Below are 24,551 nucleotides of genomic sequence, written 5' to 3' on the forward strand. Positions count from 1 at the left end.
TGTTGTTGTTAATTCAATGGTATCGAATAGAGATAGGAAATTTAATGAACTGATATAATATCGTTATGTTTATTGCTTGTATTTTTTAACATATAAAATCTATTAAACTGAACTGAAATTAATCCTTAACCGACCGACCGATCAAATATACCTTCTATTATCGATCTTTATGACCAACGACAGATTTACATTGAATGTAACGGTGGTACCCCTGATCTTTGAATCATGGGTCTGCATCTGCTCAAAGTTAGACTTCGGCCAAGTTCAACTTATTAAATGTGTAAAAAGAATTGCACTCTCATCATTATTCTAAGACTTGTGTCCTAGATTTCATATCAGAAAGAGTTTCTAGGGCAATTCTCCCAAGATAAAAAAAAAGTATTTGGACCATAACAACTGAAAAAAAGAAACTAAAGCACCTAAATATAATTATAAGACAATCCAGTGGAGGAAATAGAGAAAAATAAAAAAGGAAAATATCGCGTTGCCCTAGTTCTCACGATATACCCACCCCCTCAGTTTTCTCAAATTTACACTACTATCGCCCTTTCTTTATTCTCTCTCGCGATCTTCTCTAAGGTATGTTCCAAAGGTATTAATTTCTTAAAATTTTATTGCGATTCAATCTTGCGCTTACTTGAAGTTTTGTTTTTTTTAAAGTTATTTTCATCATTTTTTATTGAATCTACTGGATAAAGCATAATTTTTTACTGTTGAAAATATAGATCTATGTAATTTGCTTCTATGTTCAGTTAATTTGGCTGATTTGTATGGGATCTAAATAAAAAATTGGATAATTTTTCACAATTTGTTAAAACAATTGCTACAAGAAGCAGGAAATTTTCAAAAGTCTGATTAATAAAGATTACACTTTTTATATGATAAATATTATAAGACGGTGATTTTTATGCTTATGGTATTCGCATAGTGTCTATTTAAAATTTGTAAGTGTTTGATTTTAACAGTGGAGTAATATGTTTGTACATCTTGTATTTAGAGATTGGTGCCTTGGTATATTATTATGTACTTATATTATTATGATTGGAATGTAAAAAATTGAATCTTTAAACATTTTTCACAATGCTTTTTGAATTTATACAACTCTGTTTTGTATTTTCTAAGGTTATTATTTTAGTTTTGTGTAGATGAAATGCTGTCTTTACAGAACTGGATGTGATAATTTGATATGTTTTGGTTGAATTTACTACTTAAAATTGATGAAGTTTTCTGTTTACAGAATTTTAGAATATTACTGGGTTCATAGGTGTATTTGTTTCCAAATGATGTCATACATACGGTACGTATCCTTGTGAAAATAGGCCAATTTTAAAAAGTTACAATTCTCAAAGATCATTTATCATCCATAACATTTGATACTGGTTGAGTAAGAGAGGAAGTCCGATTGTTTCGTAACTTGCTGTCGTTTTAAGCCTACACCTCTGAACAGAAACTGATATTCCTGCGTTGCGTCATAAGCTAGTAATAGCTTGACATGTGACTTCTGCAGATTTATTGTACGCTTAAATCCTTGTAAAAAATGTACTCTTAGATATTGGTGTTAGTAGAACTTGATTTGAGCTTCCTCTGAATACGATATTCTTTGCCCCGTGGATTGCATTGCACTCGTGCATTTATTCTTTATCTTTGACGTGGCATTTGATTTTATAAGACAAATCTGCATGTAACCATGCCTTGTGATTCCTTAAGTTGATTTGATTTCAAGGAGATATATGTTGACCTTTTGAATCCTTTTCACCTGGTTCTTTGATATACAGTAACGTAAATATTCCTGTTTTCTAGCATAACTTCTATGGTGCTGAATAGATGTTACAGGTGTTTGGTTTGTTTTTAATGCTTGACATTTGTTAGTCTCTAGAAGGTTGAAACTGTTGTATCTTGGTTTGTTATGTATTCTTCTTGTTCAGGAGTTATGCTTATGTCTACTATCAATCTGATGATTTTCTGTTTGAACTGCAGTTCTGCATACAATGTCGGATGGTCAGGAGAGTGATAAGAACATTGAAATATGGAAGATTAAAAAACTCATCAAGGCACTGGAAGCTGCTAGAGGCAATGGCACCAGCATGATTTCACTTATCATGCCTCCACGTGATCAAGTATCTCGTGTTACCAAGATGCTTGGAGATGAATTTGGAACAGCATCAAATATTAAGAGCAGGGTGAATCGCCAATCTGTGCTTGGTGCAATCACATCTGCTCAGCAGAGGCTTAAACTCTACAACAAGGTTCCACCGAATGGGCTCGTCCTATACACTGGAACAATTGTGACTGATGATGGGAAAGAGAAGAAGGTTACTATTGATTTTGAGCCCTTCAAGCCCATTAATGCATCACTCTATCTTTGTGATAACAAGTTCCACACAGAAGCTTTGAATGAACTTTTGGAATCTGATGACAAATTTGGATTTATAGTGATGGACGGGAATGGTACTCTTTTTGGGACATTGAGTGGCAACACCCGAGAGGTCCTTCATAAGTTTAGCGTTGATTTGCCCAAAAAGCACGGAAGAGGAGGACAATCAGCCTTGCGTTTTGCTCGTCTCCGGATGGAGAAACGGCACAACTATGTGAGAAAAACAGCAGAGCTTGCAACTCAATTTTATATAAATCCTGCCACCAGCCAGCCCAATGTTTCTGGCCTGATATTAGCTGGATCTGCTGACTTTAAAACAGAGCTCAGTCAGTCTGATATGTTTGATCCTCGTCTTCAGGCGAAGATTTTAAATGTGGTTGACGTTTCTTATGGAGGGGAAAATGGTTTCAACCAAGCAATTGAGCTGTCTGCTGAGATCTTAGCCAATGTGAAGTTTATACAAGAGAAGAAATTGATAGGCAAGTATTTTGAGGAGATTAGTCAGGACACTGGAAAGTATGTCTTTGGTGTTGATGATACATTGAAAGTTCTGGAAATGGGTGCTATTGAGACGCTTATTGTGTGGGAAAATCTGGATATTACAAGGTATGTGCTGAAAAATAGCAGTTCTGGAGAAACTATCATCAAACACTTGAACAAAGAGCAAGATGCTGATCAGAGTAACTTCCGTGATCCTGCTACAAATGCCGAATTAGAGGTTCAGGACAAGCTGTCGCTGCTTGAGTGGTTTGCTAATGAGTACAGGAGATTTGGTTGCAGTCTGGAATTTGTCACCAACAAGTCACAAGAAGGATCTCAGTTTTGCCGAGGTTTTGGTGGCATTGGAGGAATCCTCCGCTATCAGCTGGATGTTCGGGCTTTTGATGAGCTCTCTGATGATGGGGAAGTTTACGAAGACTCTGACTAGCAATTACCAACCTCTCAAATACCAGTGCAGCTGTGGAGCGGGAAGCCTGCACTGGTGTCGCAAGGGCTGTCGGCCGCTCATGTTCTAAGTGAAATATTTCTAGGAGCCCTTAAGGTCAGTTGGACGAACCCATTTTGTTTGTTCTATCAGTCTCTTTTCTTCGCATGTAATGAATGACTCAAGACGGTCGTCAATGGTGTATATTTATTGTTTCTAATCACTTTCTTCCTAATTGCTTTAAACAGATGGATGACCTGCATGGAGAACACAAATTGGCATCAATTTCCTCGCTTGTGCAATCGTGTTCAATTCCAGAGTGATTCAGGCTGTTGAATGAAAGGAGAACAAGATCTAGCTGTGTGGCAGTTAATTTCCCATTGAAGACGGAGACCCTTATCAGAAAACTGTATGCTATGCGCTTCTTGGAGGAGTGAGATGCATATGAATAAGCTTATTTTTATTACATGAAGTGCGAGTATGACTCTGCGTAAGTTAGTATATTTAATTTCGATGATTAATTCATGCGTGGAATTTTTTATGAATGGTATGTTGAGAAGATATAGACCATGTAAGTACTATATTTTTGGAATTGCTAATTCTTCTATTTGTCTCTGGATGCACTGCTTTGAGTAGCACTAGATGACTTGAACATTAAAACAGGCGAATTACTTTCATGAGTTGTGTAGCGGAGACCAACTCTTCCGTTGAAAGCCAAACTAACTTGTTTTTGGTGCTTTCCCTTATATCATGGGATTTAACATATATGAAGTAAGATTTAGTTAACACAAGCCATAAAAAGGAAATTGACAAATTATATAGCTTCAGAAGTTTTAAGCTGCATAATAGTCACATAAACTTCCCTTTAAGGGAACTCAATCATCATAAAATATAAAACACACAGAAAGGGACTTCTTCCTTTTCATCTCCTTTTTCTTTTTCCTCTTCTTTACTTTTCTGGTGCTCCTCTTCTTTTTCTCCTTCTTTCTTTCTTTCTTTCTTTCTTTCTTTCTTTTCTTCACATTCTCTTGAGCCGAGGGTGTACCGAAAATAACCTCTACCTTACCAAGTCGGGGTAAGGTCTGCGTATACACTATTCATCCCAAACCCCACTTGTGAGATTAGATTTTGGTTGTTGTTGTTGAGAAGAGGGCTAACGTCTATGAAGATCTTGTTTTTCATTCTTAAGGTGTTCATTAAAATCTTCCTCACTTATCTCTCCATTGAGAGGTACTATTCTAGATCATTGATGTCATTCTCGTACACAAGACGAATCCCTAAGCCTTTGATAACTGGATTCTCATTAGAGGCACCAAGCCCAAACTGAATCCAGTTATTAGGACTGTAAACCTTATGCTCGAATGCCCACCAAAACGAATCAAACGACATACAGCCTAGAAAAGTATGGCTTAAATCCAGATTTTTTTCACTTCCTATTAACCCGAAAGAAGCACTAATTTCGCTCAACGAACCATCATGGCTTGTTAACCTACACCGTATCACGAGTCCTTGTAACGTTTTTAGGTAAACACCAGTACGCAAAATAGGAGTTATCGTATCAAAAGCAGCACAAACAGCGAACCCCATGAATTTGTGTGTACACCAATTTTTGCGCAGGGCCACTGTGATTGAAGTCCCCGAGTTCTTGAACATAAACTACACTTGAATATACACACTAGGGGCGTAAATACTAGATCTGCCACCACTCACGGATGGCTGCCAACTAAAAGTCCCAAGTCCTCTGGTAAATTTTTTAGTTTTGAGCAACCAGACACATCAAGTGTTTTCAGACATTTCAACCTAAAAATACTGCTAGGAAGACTCTCAAGATGCTTGCAGTAACTTAGATTTATTACAGTAACTCCTGATAGTTTCTCAACTGATGCGGGCAGTTCACTCAAAGCAGTCGCCTCCAAACACAGTTTTGCTAAATGATTCATTGTCTCTTCTATTTCTGGGAATACTTTTAGCTTGGAGCAGCCTGAAAGAATGAGAACCTCAAGATTTTCCAATCGAATACTCTTTGGTAGGGTCTTTAAATTTCTGCAGTTCTTCAGATTCAGCAAGACTAGCTTTCCAAGATCGCTAACAGAAAAATTGATTTCTACCAAACTCGTGCACTCCTCAAGAACCAACCTTTCAAGATTAGGGGTACCCGAAAAATCTGGGGTCCTTATTAGCTTCTGTGAATGGCTAAGGTTTATGTACTTCAATTTATCTAGAACCTGTTACAAAGACCCAAAAAGAAAATCTTAGGTTAGTGATTTGAACAAATATCATATCTTAATGGATCCAACTAACCATGGGAAGAGCAAAAGGCAACCTAATATGAACCTTAGAGGTATTCCAAAGTTGTATGATGCAACTATTTTTCAAGTTCAAAGCAACAAGTTGTTCTCCCTGAAAGCTAATTGGCAGACTTTTTGAAGGATATTCGTGCCAATCGAGCCACCTCAACTCATCAGAAAGAAAATCAGGACCCTGGCAAACATATACATTCCGAAATTTGAGAAACCTTAGTCTTGTCATCTGCGTGAAGGCCTTGTGACTAACATTCACTTCTTCTTCACTAGTCAAGTTCAACGATATGCCTTCGATCTTTTCAGTGCCCTGATAAGGAAGGATATTAAAGACGGATGAAAACAGGGAAAGAGTATAAGAAGTCATATGTATGCAAATGCTTACGAAATTTCTTTCAAGTACTGGAGAAATATCTTCGCGCTTCCACAACCTACTATATATTCTTGGATCATCATAAGCTTCTCGACGAACAATGTGCCAGCCCATTTCTTGTACCAATTGGTGCATTAAAATTCGACCTTTTGAAATGGTAATCAAAGATTTCTCCATGAGAACTTTTATGCCAATGGCAGGTCTAAAATTAAAACTCTCGAGTATTCTGGTCACTGAATCTTTCTTCTTCCCTGTAAAGAAACACGCAATGTCTAAGAATATCTTTTGCTCGATACTGTTGAGTCCAGTGAAACTTCGTTCGAGTTTCTTCAAAATTTCATTTCCTGGGATTGTGTTCAACCATTCCACTTCACTTGTCCATTCAACCAAATCTCTTCCATACAGGAAACTGCCCAGGACTTTCAGAGCCAAGGGGAGTCCTGCGGTATGCTTTATCACTTGAACTGAAAGATGGTCAAATTCCTTAGTTGGGTAGCTCTTCTTAAAAGCATGTCGTTTAAAGAGCTGTAAACTTTCATATTCACTTAATGTTCTCATTCTGTATATCTTTTCCACCCTATGCTTAACAAGTAAGTGTTTGTCTTTAGTTGTTACGATGATTCTACTTCCAGGACCAAACCATTCACGTTCCCCAGCTAAAACATCTAACTGATCTCTGCGATCTACATCATCAAGAACAAGAAGAACCTTTTTGCGCGGTAGTCTTTGTTTTTGCATATTAGCTCCTTCAAATGAATCACTGATCCTTACATCTTTTATGACAAGGATCTCAGAAAGAAGTATCTCTTGCAATCGCTCTAAGCCTTGTTTTGCTGAACGGTCTCCAACTTCATGCAGAAAACATGCACCCTCAAATTGAATCCGAATATTATCATAAATAACTCTTGCTAGAGTTGTCTTCCCCACTCCACTCATTCCCAATATTCCAACGAAGTGAACTCCGTCATACCCGACTTGAAGCATTTTATATACTTTTTGCATGTGTGACTCCATTCCAACAAGATTTTCAGCATTGCTGGCTTGTCTCCGACCACCCAATTTAGCCATTATATCTTCCACAATTTGCTTTATGACTTTAGCTTCATGCCTGCATACCACAAATGATGTCTCAAAATTCTATATTGTGGCATAGCAACTACTTCATTTATCAAAAGTGATTTTTCTTTTGACCTGAAAGGATAAGTAAACTCTCAGACAACTATTTTCTTAAATTTCAATCAAATTGGATTTTCTCTTTCCCAATTTGATCTAAATGAATTATAATTCCAAGCCCAACAAAATGTACAACATGGTGCAAAGTAGAAACAAACCAAGAATTTAGAGAGTAAATGAACAGTTATCACAATGAGATTGGTTTCGTGGTACTCACACATTGGCAGTATTTGGCAAATCCCAGCCAGATAAATTAGCTGCTTCCTCCAGTGCTGCCCTCCATTTTTCAACCTTGTTATCCTTGAAACAGCTGATTTCGTGATTGCTAAATGCTTCTCCAAAGCTGGACTTTTGTTTCCTCACTGTTGATGGATCTACGTCGTAGAAGACCGGAAGGACAATTTGTCCTTTTTGTTTGTTGCATTCCATGATCTTCATTAATTCATCTAAACACCATTTCGAATCAGCATAGTTTTTGGAGAAGATGATCAAAGCTATGCGCGCTTCTTCAATTGCTCTTATAAGATCAGGTGAAATGGACTTGCCTCTCTCTAACTTCTCATCATCATTGAAGGTATGAATACCCCTTTGTTGCAGAGCAACGTAGAGATGGTCAACAAATGTTTTGCGTACATCTTCACCTCTAAAACTTAAGAAAACATCATAACTCCACCGAAACGTCTGAACAGAGGAGAAAGAAGAAGAGCTCTTCTGCATCATTTTGTTCCTGGGCTTAGAAAGTAAATGACAAACTTACCCCTTGAATATCAAAATGCTACTTACTACTACTTAGCACTCTGATTAATATCCAATTAATTAACAACAACTTGTATTTATATATAGTTATTGATAATGACAAAACGCGTGCATAAAGCTCAATATTATCCTAATAATTAAAAGTTTAAACTATTGTAGATAGTGATCATCTTCCAGGAAATTAAGTGTATTGAGAAAAAAGCTGAGAAAGTCCGTCAACCCATCCAACAATAAGACAAGCGAGGCTTGCTCGGTTGGTAAAAGCACCTACACCTACGACCGTTAGGTCTTGGGTTCGAGTCACAGCGGAAGGGAAGTGTGGATGGGTTTTAAAAAGACGAAAAAAAAAAAAAAAAAAAAAAAAAAACCAACCAGCAATAAATGAATTTTTAAAACAAGCTGCAGCAATTTAAGTGAATGAATTTTCTACTAACAGCTAACCATTTGGCAGTGGTTGAGCAGAGCAACCAATGAAAGTCTTGCTTTCATACAATATTCTTTTATACTTCTTGATTTAGTAATAATTGAGCCCCAAATTTTCCATTAATGTTGCTATGGGACATAGGATTATTACCGCAATTCTTTTAAGAATGTGTCAAATTTTGTTTGGTGTTCTCTGTTTCGTCAAACAATTAAGTCACTGAAGTCTTGATTTGGTAGTTACTAAGTCAAGACAGATGGTGAGATCAAGATTATTTTACTAACTAGATCAATAAAGATAAAGTTTAAGCAGAATCCACCGTCAAAGGTTTTTAGGTTTTGTCTATATTTTCTTATCATATTTGATTTTCCTATTTATTGAAAGAAAGGACAACATATTTACCATAATTTGGTTTTCATTCTTTTAGAAGAAAATTATAAATCTCTCATATTTGGCTAGTCCCTTTTCTTGGAGAAAAATATTTAAACTTCTATAAATTGATGATCCTTCCTTTTCATTCAACATCATTCACAATGTAGCCATAAGGGGCTACATTGTAAACTTTTCGGGACAAGTGTTAGTATGTCTGCTCATCTCCGTTATTGACGTAGGTCAATTGACCGAACAACGTTATATGTTTATGTCTCTTTTGATATATTTCTCTTTTGTTGTCTAATTTATCGTCATTCAAGGTTTGTGTTACTAGATTCTGCATGACACCTGGTTATTTCGATCCTAACAAAGGTCTCTTATTTATAAAATACACAGAAGGGGCTAACGCCTGAGGAGGCCTCAAAAGTATGATATATACAATTCCTTCATAAAGTATTCTTGAAAATATTCACTACTTGTTTGGTTGTTTCTCCAAGTGAATATCTCTACTTTGCTCATGCTTCAATAATATCGTCCAAATACACAAGACGCGTCCCCCAAGCTTTACTGTCGAATTGTACAGTCGAATATGCCACAATTTCGATCCAGTCGTTGGGACAGTAAACCTCGTTATTGTAAGGTTGCAGAAAACGACGAGATGGTACATAAGAAAGGAGAGTGTGCTCTGAGTTCCGAATTGACATATCACCTCCTTTGATGCCAATAATGCTGCGTATATCGCCTTCCTTACCATCATATGTTTTGAATTTAAGGTTAACTGGAAATCCAAGTGATGGTTGTAGGTAACCATCATATAGACCGCACCATTCCATACGTTCAAAAACAATACAGAAAGCAAAACCCCAGAGGTTGTCAGTGTACCAATTATTGGCAAGAGTCAGTGTAACATTTTCCCCAAAGTTCTTGTATGTAAACCACATAGGAATCTGCGATCCAGGGATGCAAATGCTGAGATCATTTCGTAGCACGTATAGTCCCTGCTCCATCAAAGGAATGGCGTTAATTGCCAGCCATAAATCCTTCTTTATATTGGGGACAATAAATAAAAGTGACTTTGTTACACAATTTCAGTTATTTACCTTGAGCATGTTGCTCCATAATGCATCAACCATGTCAGTATCATGAAGCTGATGACATTGGCTAAGTGAAAGTCGGCGTAATGTTGGATATTTTGCTAATTGATCGATACTCTTCAAAGATATACATTCATCGGCATGCACCTCTTCTATAGCTTGAGGAAGTTCTGGGAAATGCTCAAGCCTACTACAGCCAACCAATTGAAGAACCTTTAGTCGAGTGAGGCCACTGATGCTTGAAGCTGAGATATTGGTAAACGTGTTACCACCAAGATTCAATTCCGCCAAAGATGGTAGGAACCCAAGATTACATAGGATGCCTCCATCTGAAATGCTGCAGCCACCTATATCCAGCATTGTCAATGAACAAAGACCCGATAAATTAGAGAAAACTAGTCCCATAGATTCTCTTGAGATTGAACTCCTTACTTGCAAACCCAAAGCATTACATCGACGGAGAGATAAGTGTTTAAGGTTCTTTAGAAGGGAAATGGTGGATGGTATCATTTGGATCGGTGTGTCATCACAATGGAGCCCCTCCAATCCGACTAAAGAACCCAAGTCATCTGGTAAACTTTTAAGTTTTGAGCACCTCGACACATTAAGTTCTTTAAGACATTTCAACCTAACAATACTATTTGGAAGACTCTCAAGATGCTTGCATGAGCTTAGATTTATCACTTTAACTCTTGATAGTTTCTCAACTGATGCGGGTAGTTCACTCAAAGAAGTCGCTTCCAAATATAGTTCTGATAAACGATTCATTCCATCTTCTATTTCTGGGAATAGTTTTAGCTTTGAGCAGCCTGATAGAATAAGAACCTCAAGATTTTCCAATTGAATACTCTTTGGCAGGGTCTTTAAATTGATGCAATTCTTCAACTTGAGTAAGACTAGCTTTTTGAGATCTCCAACAGAAAAATTGATTTCTACCAAACTCGTGCACTCTTCAAGAACCAACCTTTCAAGATTAGGGGTACCCGAAAAATCTGGAGTCCTTATTAGCTTATGTGAATGGCTAAGGTTGATGTACTTCAGTTGTCCTAGAACCTGTCACAATGTAAAAAAAGCCGTAAGTTAGTAAGTTGAACAAACATTTTAATCGATCCAACCAACCTATAAGAAAAGCAATGGATAAGTTAATATAAACCTTGGAGCCTTTCCAAAGTTGTATGATGCGACTATTTTTCAACTTCAAACTAACGAGTCGTTCTCCCTGAAAGCTAATTGGCAGACTTTTTGAAGGATATCCGTGCCAAGAAAGCCAGCTCAACTCACTAGGAAGAATGTCCGGACCCTGAGAAACATATGCATTCTTGATTTTGAGAAACCTCAGTCTGGTCATCTGCATAAAGGCTGTTGCACTAACATTCACTTCTTTGACGATAGTCAAGTTCAATGATATCCCTTTGATCTTTTCTGTGCCCTAATAAGCGATCATAAATTGGATTAAAAAAGGAGAAAAAGTAAGGCAATTAGTTGATATTTATAAAGTTACAGGCCATATTATTGCTTGCACTAATTAGGTAGGAAGCCATGTATATTTTGCAAATACTTACCAAATTTCTTTCAAGTGCATGAGAAATATCTGTGAGCGTCTTAGTCAAGTTCAAAGATATGCCTTCGATCTTTTCTGTGCCCTAATTAGCAACAATAAAAGTGGATAAAAAAGGAGAAGAAAAAATGAGAAAAAGTAATATGACGGATATATTTAAAGCTGTACACATATTAACAATAGGAAGAGAGATTTTTGTGCATACATACCATATTTCTTGCAAGTACATGAGAAATATCTTCAGACTTCCATAACCTACTATATTTTCTGGGATAATCGAAAGCTTCTCGACGAACAATGTGCCAGCCCATTTCTTGTATCAATTGGTGCATTAAAATCCTACCTTCTGAAATAGTAATCAAAGATTTCTCCATGAGAACTTTTAAGCCAATAACAGGGCTAAAATTAAAACTCTTAAGTATTCTAGTCACTGAATCTTTCTTCTTCCCTGTAAAGAAACACGCAATGTCTAAGAATATCATTTGATCGATACTTTTGAGTCCAGTGAAACTTGGTTCGAGTTTCCTCAAAATTTCATCTTCCGGGATTTGTTTCAATCTTTCTACTTCACTTCTCCATTCAGCCAAATCTCTTCCATACAAGAAACTGCCCAGGACTTTCAGAGCCAAGGGGAGTCCAGCACTATACTTTATCACTTGAGCTGAGAGATCCTCAAATTTCTTGGTTGGATGGTTCTTCTTGAAAGCATACTGTTTAAATAGTTGTAGACTTTCATCTTCACTTAATGTTCTCATTTTGTATATCTTTTCCACATCATGCTTAACAAGCAAGTGTTTGTCTTTAGTTGTTATGATGATTCTACTTCCAGAACCAAACCATTCGCGCTTCTGAGCTAAAACATCTAACTGATCTATGTGATCAACATCATCAAGAACAAGAAGAACCTTTTTGAACCGTAGTCTCTGTCTTTGCATATTAAGTCCTTCAAATAAATTGTTGATCCTTAGGTCTTTTATGACAAGGATCTTGGAAAGAAGTATCTCTTGTAATCGCGCTAGGCCTTGTTTTTCTGAACGGTCTCTAACCTCATGAAGAAAACAAGCACCCTCAAATTGACTCGAAATGTTATCATAAATGACTCTCGCTAAAGTTGTCTTTCCCACTCCGCTCATTCCAAATATTCCAACAAAGTGAACTCCACCAGACCCGATGCCAAGCATTTTATACACTTTCTGCATTTGCGACTCCATTCCAACAAGATTTTCAGCATTGATTGCATGCCTCTGACCACCTAATTTAGCCATCATATCTTCCACAATTTGCTTTATGACTTTAGCTTCATGCCTGAATACCACAAAGAATGTCTCAAAACTCTGTTTTGTGGCATAGTAAAAACTTTATTTATCAAAAATATTTTTGTTTGTACAATACAGTGTGTTTAAGAATAGTTCTCAAATATTACTAAAACCCGTCCTTTTAATGAACTTCTTATTTCCTGGAAGCTGTTAAGCCAATACTGATATTGGTTCTTTATGTAGTATACTTTATGTGTTGCGAATCAAGCTTAACAGTGGGGAAGTTGCATACATGGGCAATGCGGAGGAGGAGAATTAATCAAAGACACACAGGAAATCACTATCTTTGCCTAATCTATTCCACTGGGAACAAGTAATACGGCAGGAGCTGCAGCTATGCTATTTGGCCCTAAGTGGTGTGCCAACAGTATCGCTTGGGGAGAAACTGAATCTATTATTCCTCAACAAATACGAGTAGTCTCTTCTCAATGAACATGTAGAAAGTTTGAGATGCCAAACTCAAATTGTAATTTTTTGCACATCAATAATCAATACAGGCCCGCCCAGTTTCAACATAAAAATTATAAATGTTTATTTTTGTTATTTTAACAGAAACAAAATGAAGAAAGAAAGTAACATTTATAATGGATTACAAGACCAAATATCCCTAGTGTAGATGCAAAATAGAAACGAACCAAGTAAATGAACAGTTATCACAATGAGATTGGTTTCGTGGTACTCACACATTGGCAGTATTTGGCAAATCCCAGCCAGATAAATTAGCTGCTTCCTCCAGTGCTGCCCTCCATTTTTCAACCTTGTTATCCTTGAAACAGCTGATTTCGTGATTGCTAAATGCTTCAGCTGAATTTTTGTTCCTTCACTGTTGATGGATCAACATCGTAGAACACTGGAAACACAATTTGTCCTTTCAAATTCTTGCATTCCATGATCTTCACTAATTCATCTAAGCACCATCTTGAATTAGCATAGTTTTTGGAGAATATAATCAAAGCTATGCGCGACTCTTCAATTGCTCTCATAAGATCGGGTGAAATGGACTTGCCTCTCTCTAGTTTCTCATCATCTTTGAATGTATGAATACCCTTTTGCTGCAGGGCAACATAGAGATGGTCGACAAATCTTTTACGTACATCTTCACCTCTAAAACTTAAGAAAACATCGTAACTCCAACGAAAAGTATGATCAGGGGAAGAAGAAGGGCTCTTCTGCATCATTTTTTCCTGGACTTAGAAAGTAAATGACCAACTAAACAGTTGGCTTGACTGTTTATGCTTCTAAAAAGAAGCTGGAGAAGAGGAAAGGAATTGAGCTAGTTAGATAGCTCTATCACAAAGCTACTTAATTACTACTATACTTAAATAGCACTCTGATTATTAATATATAACTTATTCGCAGCAACTCCTATTTATTGGAAGTGACAAAGGGTGAGGCATAAAGCTCAATATACTAAGTGAAAGTGCAGCAAATTATTATATTATTGGCGCATTAATACCCAACTGGAGGAACTAGATGCCTACGTTAGTGATATAGCAACAATTTAGTGATTTAATAAACGACTGATTAGCACATGAATGACCTATAGAATTAAAAAAATGAAAAAAATTAGTGTTCTTCAGTAGATTTGCATTTAGATTTACTTAATCTGAATTATTGGTCCCTCCTTTTGACTGTTACTGTCTTCTCACCTTTTGTTTTCTAATGATAAATTAATTAAAAGGATTGGCATTATTTGATGGCGAATCTCCTCACGTTATGCGAATGTTTCTTCTCCGTGTGAACAAGAAGATTTCTCTAGCTAAAAATAAAATACCCACATATTATATCAATTTCCTTACAGTAACATCATTAATTGAACCAAGATCCAGGAAAATACCTATATGAACTTTTGCAAGTACATTCTTTAGGCAATGTCTAAGAATATCTTTTGCTCAATATTGTTGATTCCAATGAAACTTGGCTCCAGTCTCTTAAAATTTCAGTTTCTGGGATTTGTTCCAATCGTTCAACTTCACTTCTCCATTCAGCCAAATCTCTTCCATACAAGAAACTGCCCAAGACTTTCAGAGCCAAGGGGACTCCAGCAGTATGTTTTATCACTTGAGTTGAGAGATCCTCAAATTCCTTTTTAGGAATGTTTTTCTTGAAGGCATATTGTTTAAAGAGTAGTAAACTTTCATCTTCACTTAATGTTCTCATTCTGTATATCTTTTCCACTTCATGTCTAACAAGTAAGTGTTTGTCTTTAGTTGTTATAATGATTCTACTTCCAGGACCAAACCATTCACGTTCCCCAGCTAATGCGTCTAACTGATCTATGTGATCAACATCATCAAGAACAAGAAGAACCTTTTTGTATTTTAATCGTTGTTGTTGCATATTAACTCCTTCAAATAAATTGTTGATCCTTAGGTCTTTTATGACAAGGATCTCGGAAAGAAGTATCTCTTGTAATCGTTCTACGCCTTGTTTTGCTGAACGGTCTCTAACCTCATGAAGAAAACATGCACCTTCAAATTGATTCGAAATGTTATCATAAATGACTCTTGCTAAAGTTGTCTTTCCTACTCCGCTCATTCCATATATTCCAACGAAGTGAACTCCACCAGACCCGATGCCAACCATTTTGTATACTTTCTGCATTTGTGACTCCATTCCAACTAGATTTTCAGTATTGCTTTCGTGTCTCTGATGACCACCCAACTTAGCCATTATATCTTCCACAATTTGCTCTATAACTCTAGCCTCATGCCTGAATACCACAAAGAGTGTCTTAAAATTCTGTTTTGTTGCATAGTAAAAACTTCATTTTTTTATGTACAACATATATAGTGGTTTAAGAACAGTTCTCTGACATAACTAAAACCAGAGAGAAAGTCCGTATTTGGTAGCATGGATCTAGTCCTAGCTAGTGAGGAAACGATCTCATATTACCTTACGAAAATCCCGTGTGTTATTTTTACAGGACTTCTGATCTACTATAAAAAGAATGTAATATAACTAAAATAACATTTATAATGGACTATAAAACCCAATTCCTAGTGTAGTGGCCTCTGTGATGCAATCATGCAAAATAGAAACGAACCAAGTATATTTAAGGAGCAACTTTGAGATTGGTTTCATAGTAATACTTACGCATTGGCAGTATTTGGCAAATCCCAGCCAGATAAATTAGCAGCTTCCTCCAGTGCTGCCCTCCATTTTTGTACCTTGTTATCCTTGAAACAGCTGATTTCGTGATTGCTAAATGCTTCTCCAAAGCTGGACTTTTGTTTCCTCACTGTTGATGGATCTACATCGTAGAAGACCGGAAGGACAATTTGTCCTTTTTGTTTGTTGCATTCCATGATCTTCATTAATTCATCTAAACACCATTTCGAATCAGCATAGTTTTTGGAGAAGATGATCAAAGCTATGCGCGATTCTTCAGTTGCTCTCATAAGATCAGGGGAAATGGACTTGCCTCTCTCTAACTTCTCATCATCTTTGAAGGTATGAATACCCTTTTGTTGCAGAGCAACGTAGAGATGGTCAACAAATGTTTTGCGTACATCTTCACCTCTAAAACTTAAGAAAACATCGTAACTCCACCGAAAGGTATGGCCAACGGAAAGAGAAGAAGAAGGAAGCAAACAGCTCTTCTGCATCATTATTGTGTTCCTGTACTTAGAAATTAAATGACCAAATACTACTTGTTTGTCACAATGCTACTTACGACTTAACACTCTGATTAATTAGTACCTAATTAGCAGCAACTTGTATTTATGCAGAGGTGTCTTCACTCTTCACTATTATAATTAAGAACGATAAAACGTGTGAAAGATCAATATCCTAATCGAAAGTGCTAATTATTATATATCATCATCTTCCAGGAAAGTGTATAGAGGAAAAAACTGAGAAAGTCCGTCAGCTCAACCAGCTACAAATGAATTTTCAAAGCAAGCAGCGTGTGTATGAATCTTCTACTAACCTTCTGAAAGTCCGTCAACTCAACCAGCTACAAATGATGTCATACAAATTGGAGTTAAAGTCTTAAACCATATGAAAGAGCATATATAAATGGAGTAAATTGGGCAACTACACAAATCAAGAATCAGAAACAAATCATAGTAGTATTCAATTTTATTGGGTAAAAATTTAATACCAAGACTTGTTTATGATATTCATAATTCCAAAACTTTGAAAACACACCAAGGATTGAAATTCAACAGGAATATTATACTTACGTGGACTGAAGAGGCTTTTATAATTGGAGCTGAAGTTGGGGAAAGTTACGGAAGAAGAGGAAGAAGAAAACAGAGGTTGCAATTTCGGGAAGAAGATGCAATTTCGAGCAGGTTTTCTACCGAGGGTTAATTTCGAGATTAAGAAACAATGTAAGGGATAAGAATGTTATATCTGTAGTCAAAGCAATATGACTTTTAAGTCCATTTAGAAAAAGTTGGGTCTATCCAACTTGTTGGTTTTGACTTTTTTAAAGCAAATATGACTTTTAAGTCCATTTAGAAAAAGTTGGGTCTATCCAACTTGTTGGTTTTGACTTTTTTAAAGCATTTTACTTTTTAACTGAAAATGATATTTGAAAATTAGACTTTGTTTGGACATGAATATAATTTTGAGTTATTTTTTATATTTTATGAGTGATGTGAGTGAATTTTGAAAGACAGTTTTTTGAAGTTTTTACAAAAAAAATTTCAAAATGAAGCGAAAATTGAAAAAAAAAATTTATGTCCAATTAGTCTCTAATATTCTAAGCTTAATATTTAATACTAGTATGTCCAAACGGGTTTGCATTAATATTTAATAATAGTATGATATCATTGAAGGAAGCAATATTGCAGTATTGTTTAATATGACTTCATTGACGTCGGCAGTTTTCAGTTTGACTATCTCTTTTTTATTCACAATAAGATTTCCACTAAAACTTTCCCTTACAAAATGAAATAAGAGCCCTGGTAAGAGGGCGTCATTGACGACGTAGATAAATGAATAAATATCTTATCTATAGAAATATGACACGGCGGAAATTAAAAAGAACACAATTATTCTAACGCAGAAACCATTACAAAAACATAAATTTCAGTCTCAGGATGGAGAAACAACACAACTATGTGAGAAAGACAAGTAGAGCTTGCAACAAAATTTCTTATAATTAAATCCTGTAGGGAGCCTTATGTCTTCAGCCTGAAACTAGCTGGATCTGCTGACTTTAAAACAGAGGTCCGTTCCCGTTTGGGCCCGAATGATATATTGTTCATGCTCCGGTTAGCGATCTGGGCGTGCGAAGGGGTGTTAGAGTCCCACATTGATTGGGGGAATGGACTGATGTCCTCCTTATATGGACTTGGACAATCCTCCACTCGTGGCTAGCTTTGATAGATCCTCGTCTCCGGGGGCGCTAAAGCCTTTGCTTTAGTTATTTTGGCCTTGAACCGCACCTGGAGCAAATTTGGACCTTTTACCTTTAAAAAAATTAAGCGAACCAAGTACTTGAACCGTTACTGGGGGGTTGATGGATAATACATTGAAAGTTCTGGAAATAGGTGCTATTGAGACACTTATTGCATGGGAAATTTTGCTGAAAAATAGCAGTTCTGGAGAAATTGTCATCAAACACTTGAACTGATCAGAGTAAGTTCCGTAATCCTGCTACAAATGCAGAAGTATGAAGGTCGCGGCCTGGAATTTGTCATCACTAGTTATAAAACTTTAAATGTGTAGCCCAACTTTCCAGATTGAGAGGTACTATTCTGGATCATTGATATCATTCTGGTACACAAGACGTGTTGACATTGTCAAAAGTCTCACATCGTTGGATGACAATTTTGAATGGGAATTTTACCCTATAAAAGGAGGCCTAATGTTTAGGATTTATATACACTTCTCATTTGCCTTTTTTTATCTTCTTAAGGCATTTGTATCTTCTCTCTTTAGTATTATTTCACTTGTAATTTTGGAGTGGAATAAAATATTGATTGTGTCCGAGGAAGTAGGCAAAATTGGCCGAACCTCGTAAATTCTGGTGTTCTTTTATTGTTGTCTTATTGTCTTGTTTAATATTTAGTGGTTGTCATAATTTTTGGTATAGTAGTTGTGACTCATTCACACTATATACATTTGGTTTCCGCAACAAGACGTAACCCTAAACCTTTGTTTTGCCTACATCTTCACCTCTAAAACTTAAGAAAACATCATAACTCCGCGGAAAAGTCTGAGCAGAGGAGGAAGAAGAAGAAGAAGAGCTCTTCTGCGTCATCTTGTTCCTGGAATTAGAAAGTAAATGACCAGCTAAACACTTGGATATCACAATGCTACTCACAACTTAGCACTCTGATTAATTAATGCCTAAATTAGCAGCAACTTGTATTTATGCAGAGGTGTCTTCATTATTATATTTAATTAAGAAGGATAAAACGCGTGAAAGATCAATATCCTAATTGAAAGTGCTAATTGTTATATATCAAAATCTTCCAGGAAAGTGTATTGAGGAAAAAACTGAGGAAGTCCGTCAACCCAACCTACTACTAATGAATTTTTAAAGCAAGCAGTGTGTATTTAGCACATGATGACAACCGTTTAAGTGCATGAATCTTCTACTAACATTCTGTAGTGATTGAATATATTAACTCTGTATTTTATGGTTAACTACACTGTAATATTTTAAGCTTCTATGCATTGGTATGGATTGCGATAGCATTTAATTGAAGGAAGCAATATTGCAGTATTGTTTAATAGTATGACTTCATCGAAGTCGGAAATTTTCAGTTTGACTATCTCTTTTTTTATTCACAATACGATTTCCATTAAGATTTCCCCTTACAAAATGAAATTAGCGGACTGATACAAGGTGTTCGATTCCGTTTGAATGGAGACCTTCGTATTCACCTCCTCCATCAGTATAAAGAGAGACAATTTTCTTTTTGAAAAAGTTTTCCACTAAGGGATGAAACTTGGAAAAAATGTCCAGCACTTCATGTTTATTTTTAAGAGTGTACTAGTCAATAAAAACACAGTAATATCGTTTTTTATCAATGAAAAAGACGGGTGATGGACCCCATAAGTCACAAAAAAGAATCTGTAGTGGAGCAGTACTAATTAGAGACAAACAATTGAATGGAAAACATTGAACTTTATTTGAACAACAAGAATTACATAAAGTAAACTTGTCTGTTGATGAAACTGGTAGAGAAAATCTATTCAAAACAAAGTTCAAGATTTTTGAGTGGGGATGGCCAAGGAGACGATGCCAGATTTGACGAGGAATCTTTGTAGAGGCAACTTGAACAGTAGGCTTATTAACAGTGAAGTTGGGCCATTCATAGAGTCCGTTCCTATACCGACCGAATACCAGCGGAGTCCGCGTTTTCAAGTCCTTCACAGAGAAACAAATATGGAAAAAATTCAATTGAGGTCAAATTATCTTGACAAAATTTTGACACAGAGATAATGTTTTGTTTGATAGCAGGTGCACACAAAGTATCAGTTAGTTTGAAAGCATTATTTGATACAACTAATTCAGTAGAACCAAGGTGAGTAATTGGGATTTTTTTACCATCGCCCATAGCTATGCCTTCTGGACCATTATATTCTTCAAGATTAGTAGGCTCTGTGGTGACATGATGAGTAGCACCGGAGTCAACAATCCATTGGTTGGGTGCAGCTTCCATACCTGAAAGAAAATTTGCCTTTGCCTCTAAATGATTATGAGACTGTGACCTACAAACATTTGCAGTGTGACCTTGTCTATTGAATAACTGACAGCGAACAGAGTTATTGATGTAACGTCCTTGAGAAGGCGCATTAGTACGATTGTTGTAACGCCATTGTGAGTTGTTGTTGGGTCGACGAGCACTGCGATTATTGGAATTGGTGGATCTGTTGTGAGTTACCATAGCAGCAGTAATTGGTGTTGTTTCCTTCTTCACTTCTTCATGTTTGAGAAAGAGCTCATGATCAATCAGTTTGGCATATAACTCCTCATAAGAGATGATGGAATCTCTTGCTCGGATTGCAGCGGAAATCTCACGAAAATCTGGCCCTAGGCCACTCAGAATTTTCACGATCAACTCATCATTGGAGATTGAAGCACCGGTAGTGGCAAGCTCGTTGCAGAGAGAGCGCACTTCATGGAGATATTCGGCGACCGGGCGAGAGTCCTTGGATAGTCGTGCAAGCTGATCGCGAAGGCTAAAGACTCGTGTTTGGGACTTGTTGGCATAAGCCATGTGGAGCGAGTCTCAGGCAAGTTTAGCAGTGGAGGCAGCAGCCACAGTTGCGGCTATTGTTGGATCGACAGAAACAATTATGGCATTCTGGATCAACTGATCTTGACGGAACCAAATGTTGTAGTTTGGATTCTCCACTTGCCTATCACTTTATGTGATAGTTGTCGAAGGAGTGGGAGAAGAACCGTCAAGATGACTGAACAGATTGTGCCCACGCATGAGCATGGAAATCTGGGCATTCCATGTTGCAAAGTTATGGCTGCCAACAAGCTTTATCGGCAGCTGCGACACAGGATTGAACTGAATAATAACACTAGAGTTGCTGCTAGTGGAGTCAGCATTTGTTACATTGAGGGCCATTTTAAGTGTGTGTCGGTGGTGGTAGTCAGAGGATCGAAAAAAAAGCTCGTGAGAGTCTAGGAGACTGCTCTGATACCATATAATTAATGGGCAAGATGAAACAAAAGAAAGATGATTTTATTGAATGACTATGAACTCAATATATACACAAGCCTATAACAGAGTTACTGAGATAGTACTCCTTCTATAGTGGAACAAACCAGAAATCAAAGAACTAAACAACAAACTCATATAATATTGGAAACAAGATAAATTTAAAATATAAGCTACAGTAAATTACAATTAACAACAGTAAATACTATTATGTGCTAATAATGAGGACATCATTGACGACGTAGATAAGTGAATAAATATCTCATCTATAGAAATATGACATGGCAGAACGATTAAAAAGAATACAATTTTTCTAGAGCAGTAAATATCTCATCTATCAAGACAAAATGACAATGGCAGAAACGATTTAAAAGAAACAACACAACTATGCGAGAAAGACAGTAGAGCTTGCAACACAATTTCCTGTCACCAGCCAGCCTAATGTCTCTGATATGAACTCAACAAAACGATACCTTGATTAAAATTCCAAATAAACTGATTACAATAGAAATGCAAAGGATATAGTCATAAAGTAAGGAAATAGTAACAGAAAGAAAGGAAATGGGTAGATAGAGCCATAGAGAAACATACGAGGGAGAGAGACCAGAGAGGAGAAGTTTCTACAAAATTCAACCTATCGCACTATCATAGAATCGTGCTATTTAACTAACCGAACTCCATTTCGCATTTCACATGCTAAGCCCATCAACCCGGGTCCCAAATGTAACTTTCCAGCCTATGTGGTGGTTTCTTCAATCCTTTTCTTTTGCTTAGTGGCTTTTCAAGTCCACTAACGTCAATCCCAACTTGTCTGCTACTTTCATTTGGCCCAAGCCCAATATCATTCATGACAATACCCCCATTCTAGAACCTTGTCCTCAAGGTTCAAGGGTGGAATTCCAGTCATTAGAAAGTTAAATTTAGAGCACGAGGTGACAGCTAGTTGCTGGATATGATGTACACGCTGCTGCAAAAATGAAGAACTAGATGACTCATCTGTTCCTAGTTTAGTAAGAGCATATAAGTCTTGTTGGGTTAGAAATCTTTTTGACGCGAACACTACAATCTTCCCTTGAAGCAGTTGCATCATCAAAATTAATCCTCCAGATGTCAACGCATTAATAAAATCAATAGCAATACCATCACACTCATACATGGGAAATGAATTAACAATATCCTGCTGAGAGTAAGAGCCACCAAAACCAACATCAACATTAAGAAACATGGAACCATTCCTTGAGTCTTGATCAGAAGCATAGGATACCTTATTAATTGACTGAAAAGCAGGCCAAAACGATGTCCAACAACTCCCATATAGTAATATCTCAAAAGCTTTGCATAAGCTTGAGTTGCGACTTCCTGACAATTTATTGGTTTCCTGCACGAGTACTGTAACCTCATTTAACAGTGTTATTTGGAAGCCACCAAGAGCTATAGGTGAAGGATGAAATCCACACATTTTAGTTCTTGGCCACACAATCATCTCAAAATCAAGCGTGTATAAGTCATGTAATGGTTTAGACTTTGATGATCCCCCAATGATCAGAAGCAATTTAACATAAAAAAGGATAGTCACAAGGTGTAATCTTGGTGATGGACCTGTTCTTGTGCAATGAAGTGGCTTCCTTATAAAGGATTTAACAAGAAGCATATGTAGATCATTTAACTTGCCTCTTTTTGCATCTGCAACCCCAAGGTATGAAGTAAGGAAACGTGAACCAGGATCATAAGAAAAATCTAATCCAATATCTACTCCGCTCCATTCACATGACGCTATAAATGAAGGGTCTTTGTCACCAATAACAATCCTTAGAAGAACATTTTTTCCCACACAGTTTGTCGTTATCCATTCGTATGCATCAATCGTATTTCACAAGTCAAGTTTCAAGGGTTCAATACAAGAATTCCTTAAGATTGACATTATGAACTTATCGGGACCCAAGTCGCTCAAAGCAGAACAGAATATATAATTTCTTGCAACTCTAAGGAATATGGAAAGCGAACTAGAGCCAGGATCAAATGGAAACTCCAATCCAAATTGATCGAATGTAAATTGATGCAAGGATAAATTAAGTTTAGCATGATCAATACCATTTAAGTAATTAAATATACCTCTGTCGAGACGTTGGTTGTGACTGCAAGCAGAAAGCACACAAGGCAGTGCTAGTTGATTATCAAACATGACAAAGTCAGTGTGATCACACTTAACTGCAGAAATTGTATGAATCATTTCGTCAAACACCTGGGTTTCATGCTTGACTGAATGATTCTTCACTGAATCTTCCACTTTCATGTCAAATTTCCTACTAGGTATGTCAGGGAATACCTGGCAGGCATAGCTTTGTAAATGTTCCTCCTCATTATTATTAGTTTCCACTATCTCAATAAGTACTTCGGAATCTTCCGCAGGGCTGGAGCGTCCATTATCCAAATCAGAGTCAACCTCTGCTGCTAATATCTCCTTTGGTTCCCACTTATTGTCCAAAGACACAACCACATCTGGATGCGCAAAAGCTTCGGGGATCGTCTTGGAAGAGGCAGACAACTTGTTCTCAATGTTGCCGAAAATTCTCAGCATATGATTGTTATTTTCCATCATCAGACCATGAATGGCGTCGAGGTGATAATTGATAATAGTAGAAGAGTAGAGATCCATGGAGTTCGAGTCAATGAAAGCACCAATGTTATGAACTCAACAAAACGATGCCTTGATTAAACTTCCAAATAAACTGATTACAATAGAAATGCAAAGGATATAATCATAAAGTAAGGAAATAGTAACAGAAAGAAAGGAGATGAGGAGATAGAGCCACAGAGAGAAACATACAAGGGAGAGAGACCAGAGAGGAGAAGTTTCTACAAAATTCAACCTATAGCACTATCATAGAATCGTGCTATTTAACTAACCGAACTCCATTTCGCATTTCACATGCTAAGCCCATCAACCCGGGTCCCAAATGTAACTTTCCAGCCTATGTGGTGGTTTCTTCAATCCTTTTCTTTTGCTTAGTGGCTTTTCAAGCCCACTAACGTCAAACCCAACTTGCCTGCTACTTTCATTTGGCCCAAGCCCAATATCATTCATGACAGTCTCCAGCCTGATACTAGCTGGATCTGCTGACTTTAAAACAAAGCTCAGTCAGTCTGATATGTTTGGTAGATCCTCGACTCAGATGGCCTAAAGCCTTTGCTTTAGTTGCGCCTTGAGCCGCCACTGGGGGTTGATGATACATTAAAAGTTCTGGAAATG

At 37.0% G+C, this 24,551-nt stretch overlaps 2 protein-coding genes across 4 annotated transcripts; one reads left to right on the forward strand and one right to left on the reverse strand.

Moving 5' to 3' along the window:
• Nucleotides 1–425: 425 nt before the first annotated feature.
• LOC142161598 (eukaryotic peptide chain release factor subunit 1-3) lies at nucleotides 426–3,914 on the forward strand. 3 transcript variants are annotated; one of them, XM_075242546.1, is made up of 3 exons: nucleotides 426–579; nucleotides 1,978–3,416; nucleotides 3,548–3,914. In XM_075242546.1, the coding sequence occupies exon 2, from the start codon at nucleotides 1,989–1,991 to the stop codon at nucleotides 3,300–3,302; it is 1,314 nt and encodes a 437-aa protein (XP_075098647.1). In that variant the 5' UTR covers nucleotides 426–579; nucleotides 1,978–1,988; the 3' UTR covers nucleotides 3,303–3,416; nucleotides 3,548–3,914. The 3 variants fall into 3 exon arrangements, with proteins under 3 accessions (XP_075098647.1, XP_075098649.1, XP_075098648.1); XM_075242548.1 differs by having other exon boundaries at nucleotides 500–592; XM_075242547.1 differs by lacking the exon at nucleotides 426–579 and adding an exon at nucleotides 1,273–1,297.
• Nucleotides 3,915–4,834: 920 nt separating this feature from the next.
• Nucleotides 4,835–18,661, reverse strand: LOC107773410 (disease resistance protein Roq1-like). The gene is made up of 11 exons (XM_075241973.1): nucleotides 16,850–18,661; nucleotides 15,759–16,620; nucleotides 11,556–12,651; nucleotides 11,351–11,431; nucleotides 10,942–11,217; nucleotides 9,795–10,841; nucleotides 9,213–9,692; nucleotides 7,363–7,877; nucleotides 5,985–7,080; nucleotides 5,634–5,909; nucleotides 4,835–5,524 (listed from the first exon to the last, which is right to left on the reverse strand). Exons 2-11 carry the CDS (start codon nucleotides 16,271–16,273, stop codon nucleotides 5,006–5,008), a joined length of 5,901 nt encoding a protein of 1,966 aa, XP_075098074.1. The 5' UTR covers nucleotides 16,274–16,620; nucleotides 16,850–18,661; the 3' UTR covers nucleotides 4,835–5,005.
• Nucleotides 18,662–24,551: the final 5,890 nt, after the last annotated feature.

The sequence above is a fragment of the Nicotiana tabacum genome, chromosome 21 (genome assembly GCF_000715075.1).
Source record: "Nicotiana tabacum cultivar K326 chromosome 21, ASM71507v2, whole genome shotgun sequence".
NCBI classification, from domain to species: domain Eukaryota; kingdom Viridiplantae; phylum Streptophyta; class Magnoliopsida; order Solanales; family Solanaceae; genus Nicotiana; species Nicotiana tabacum.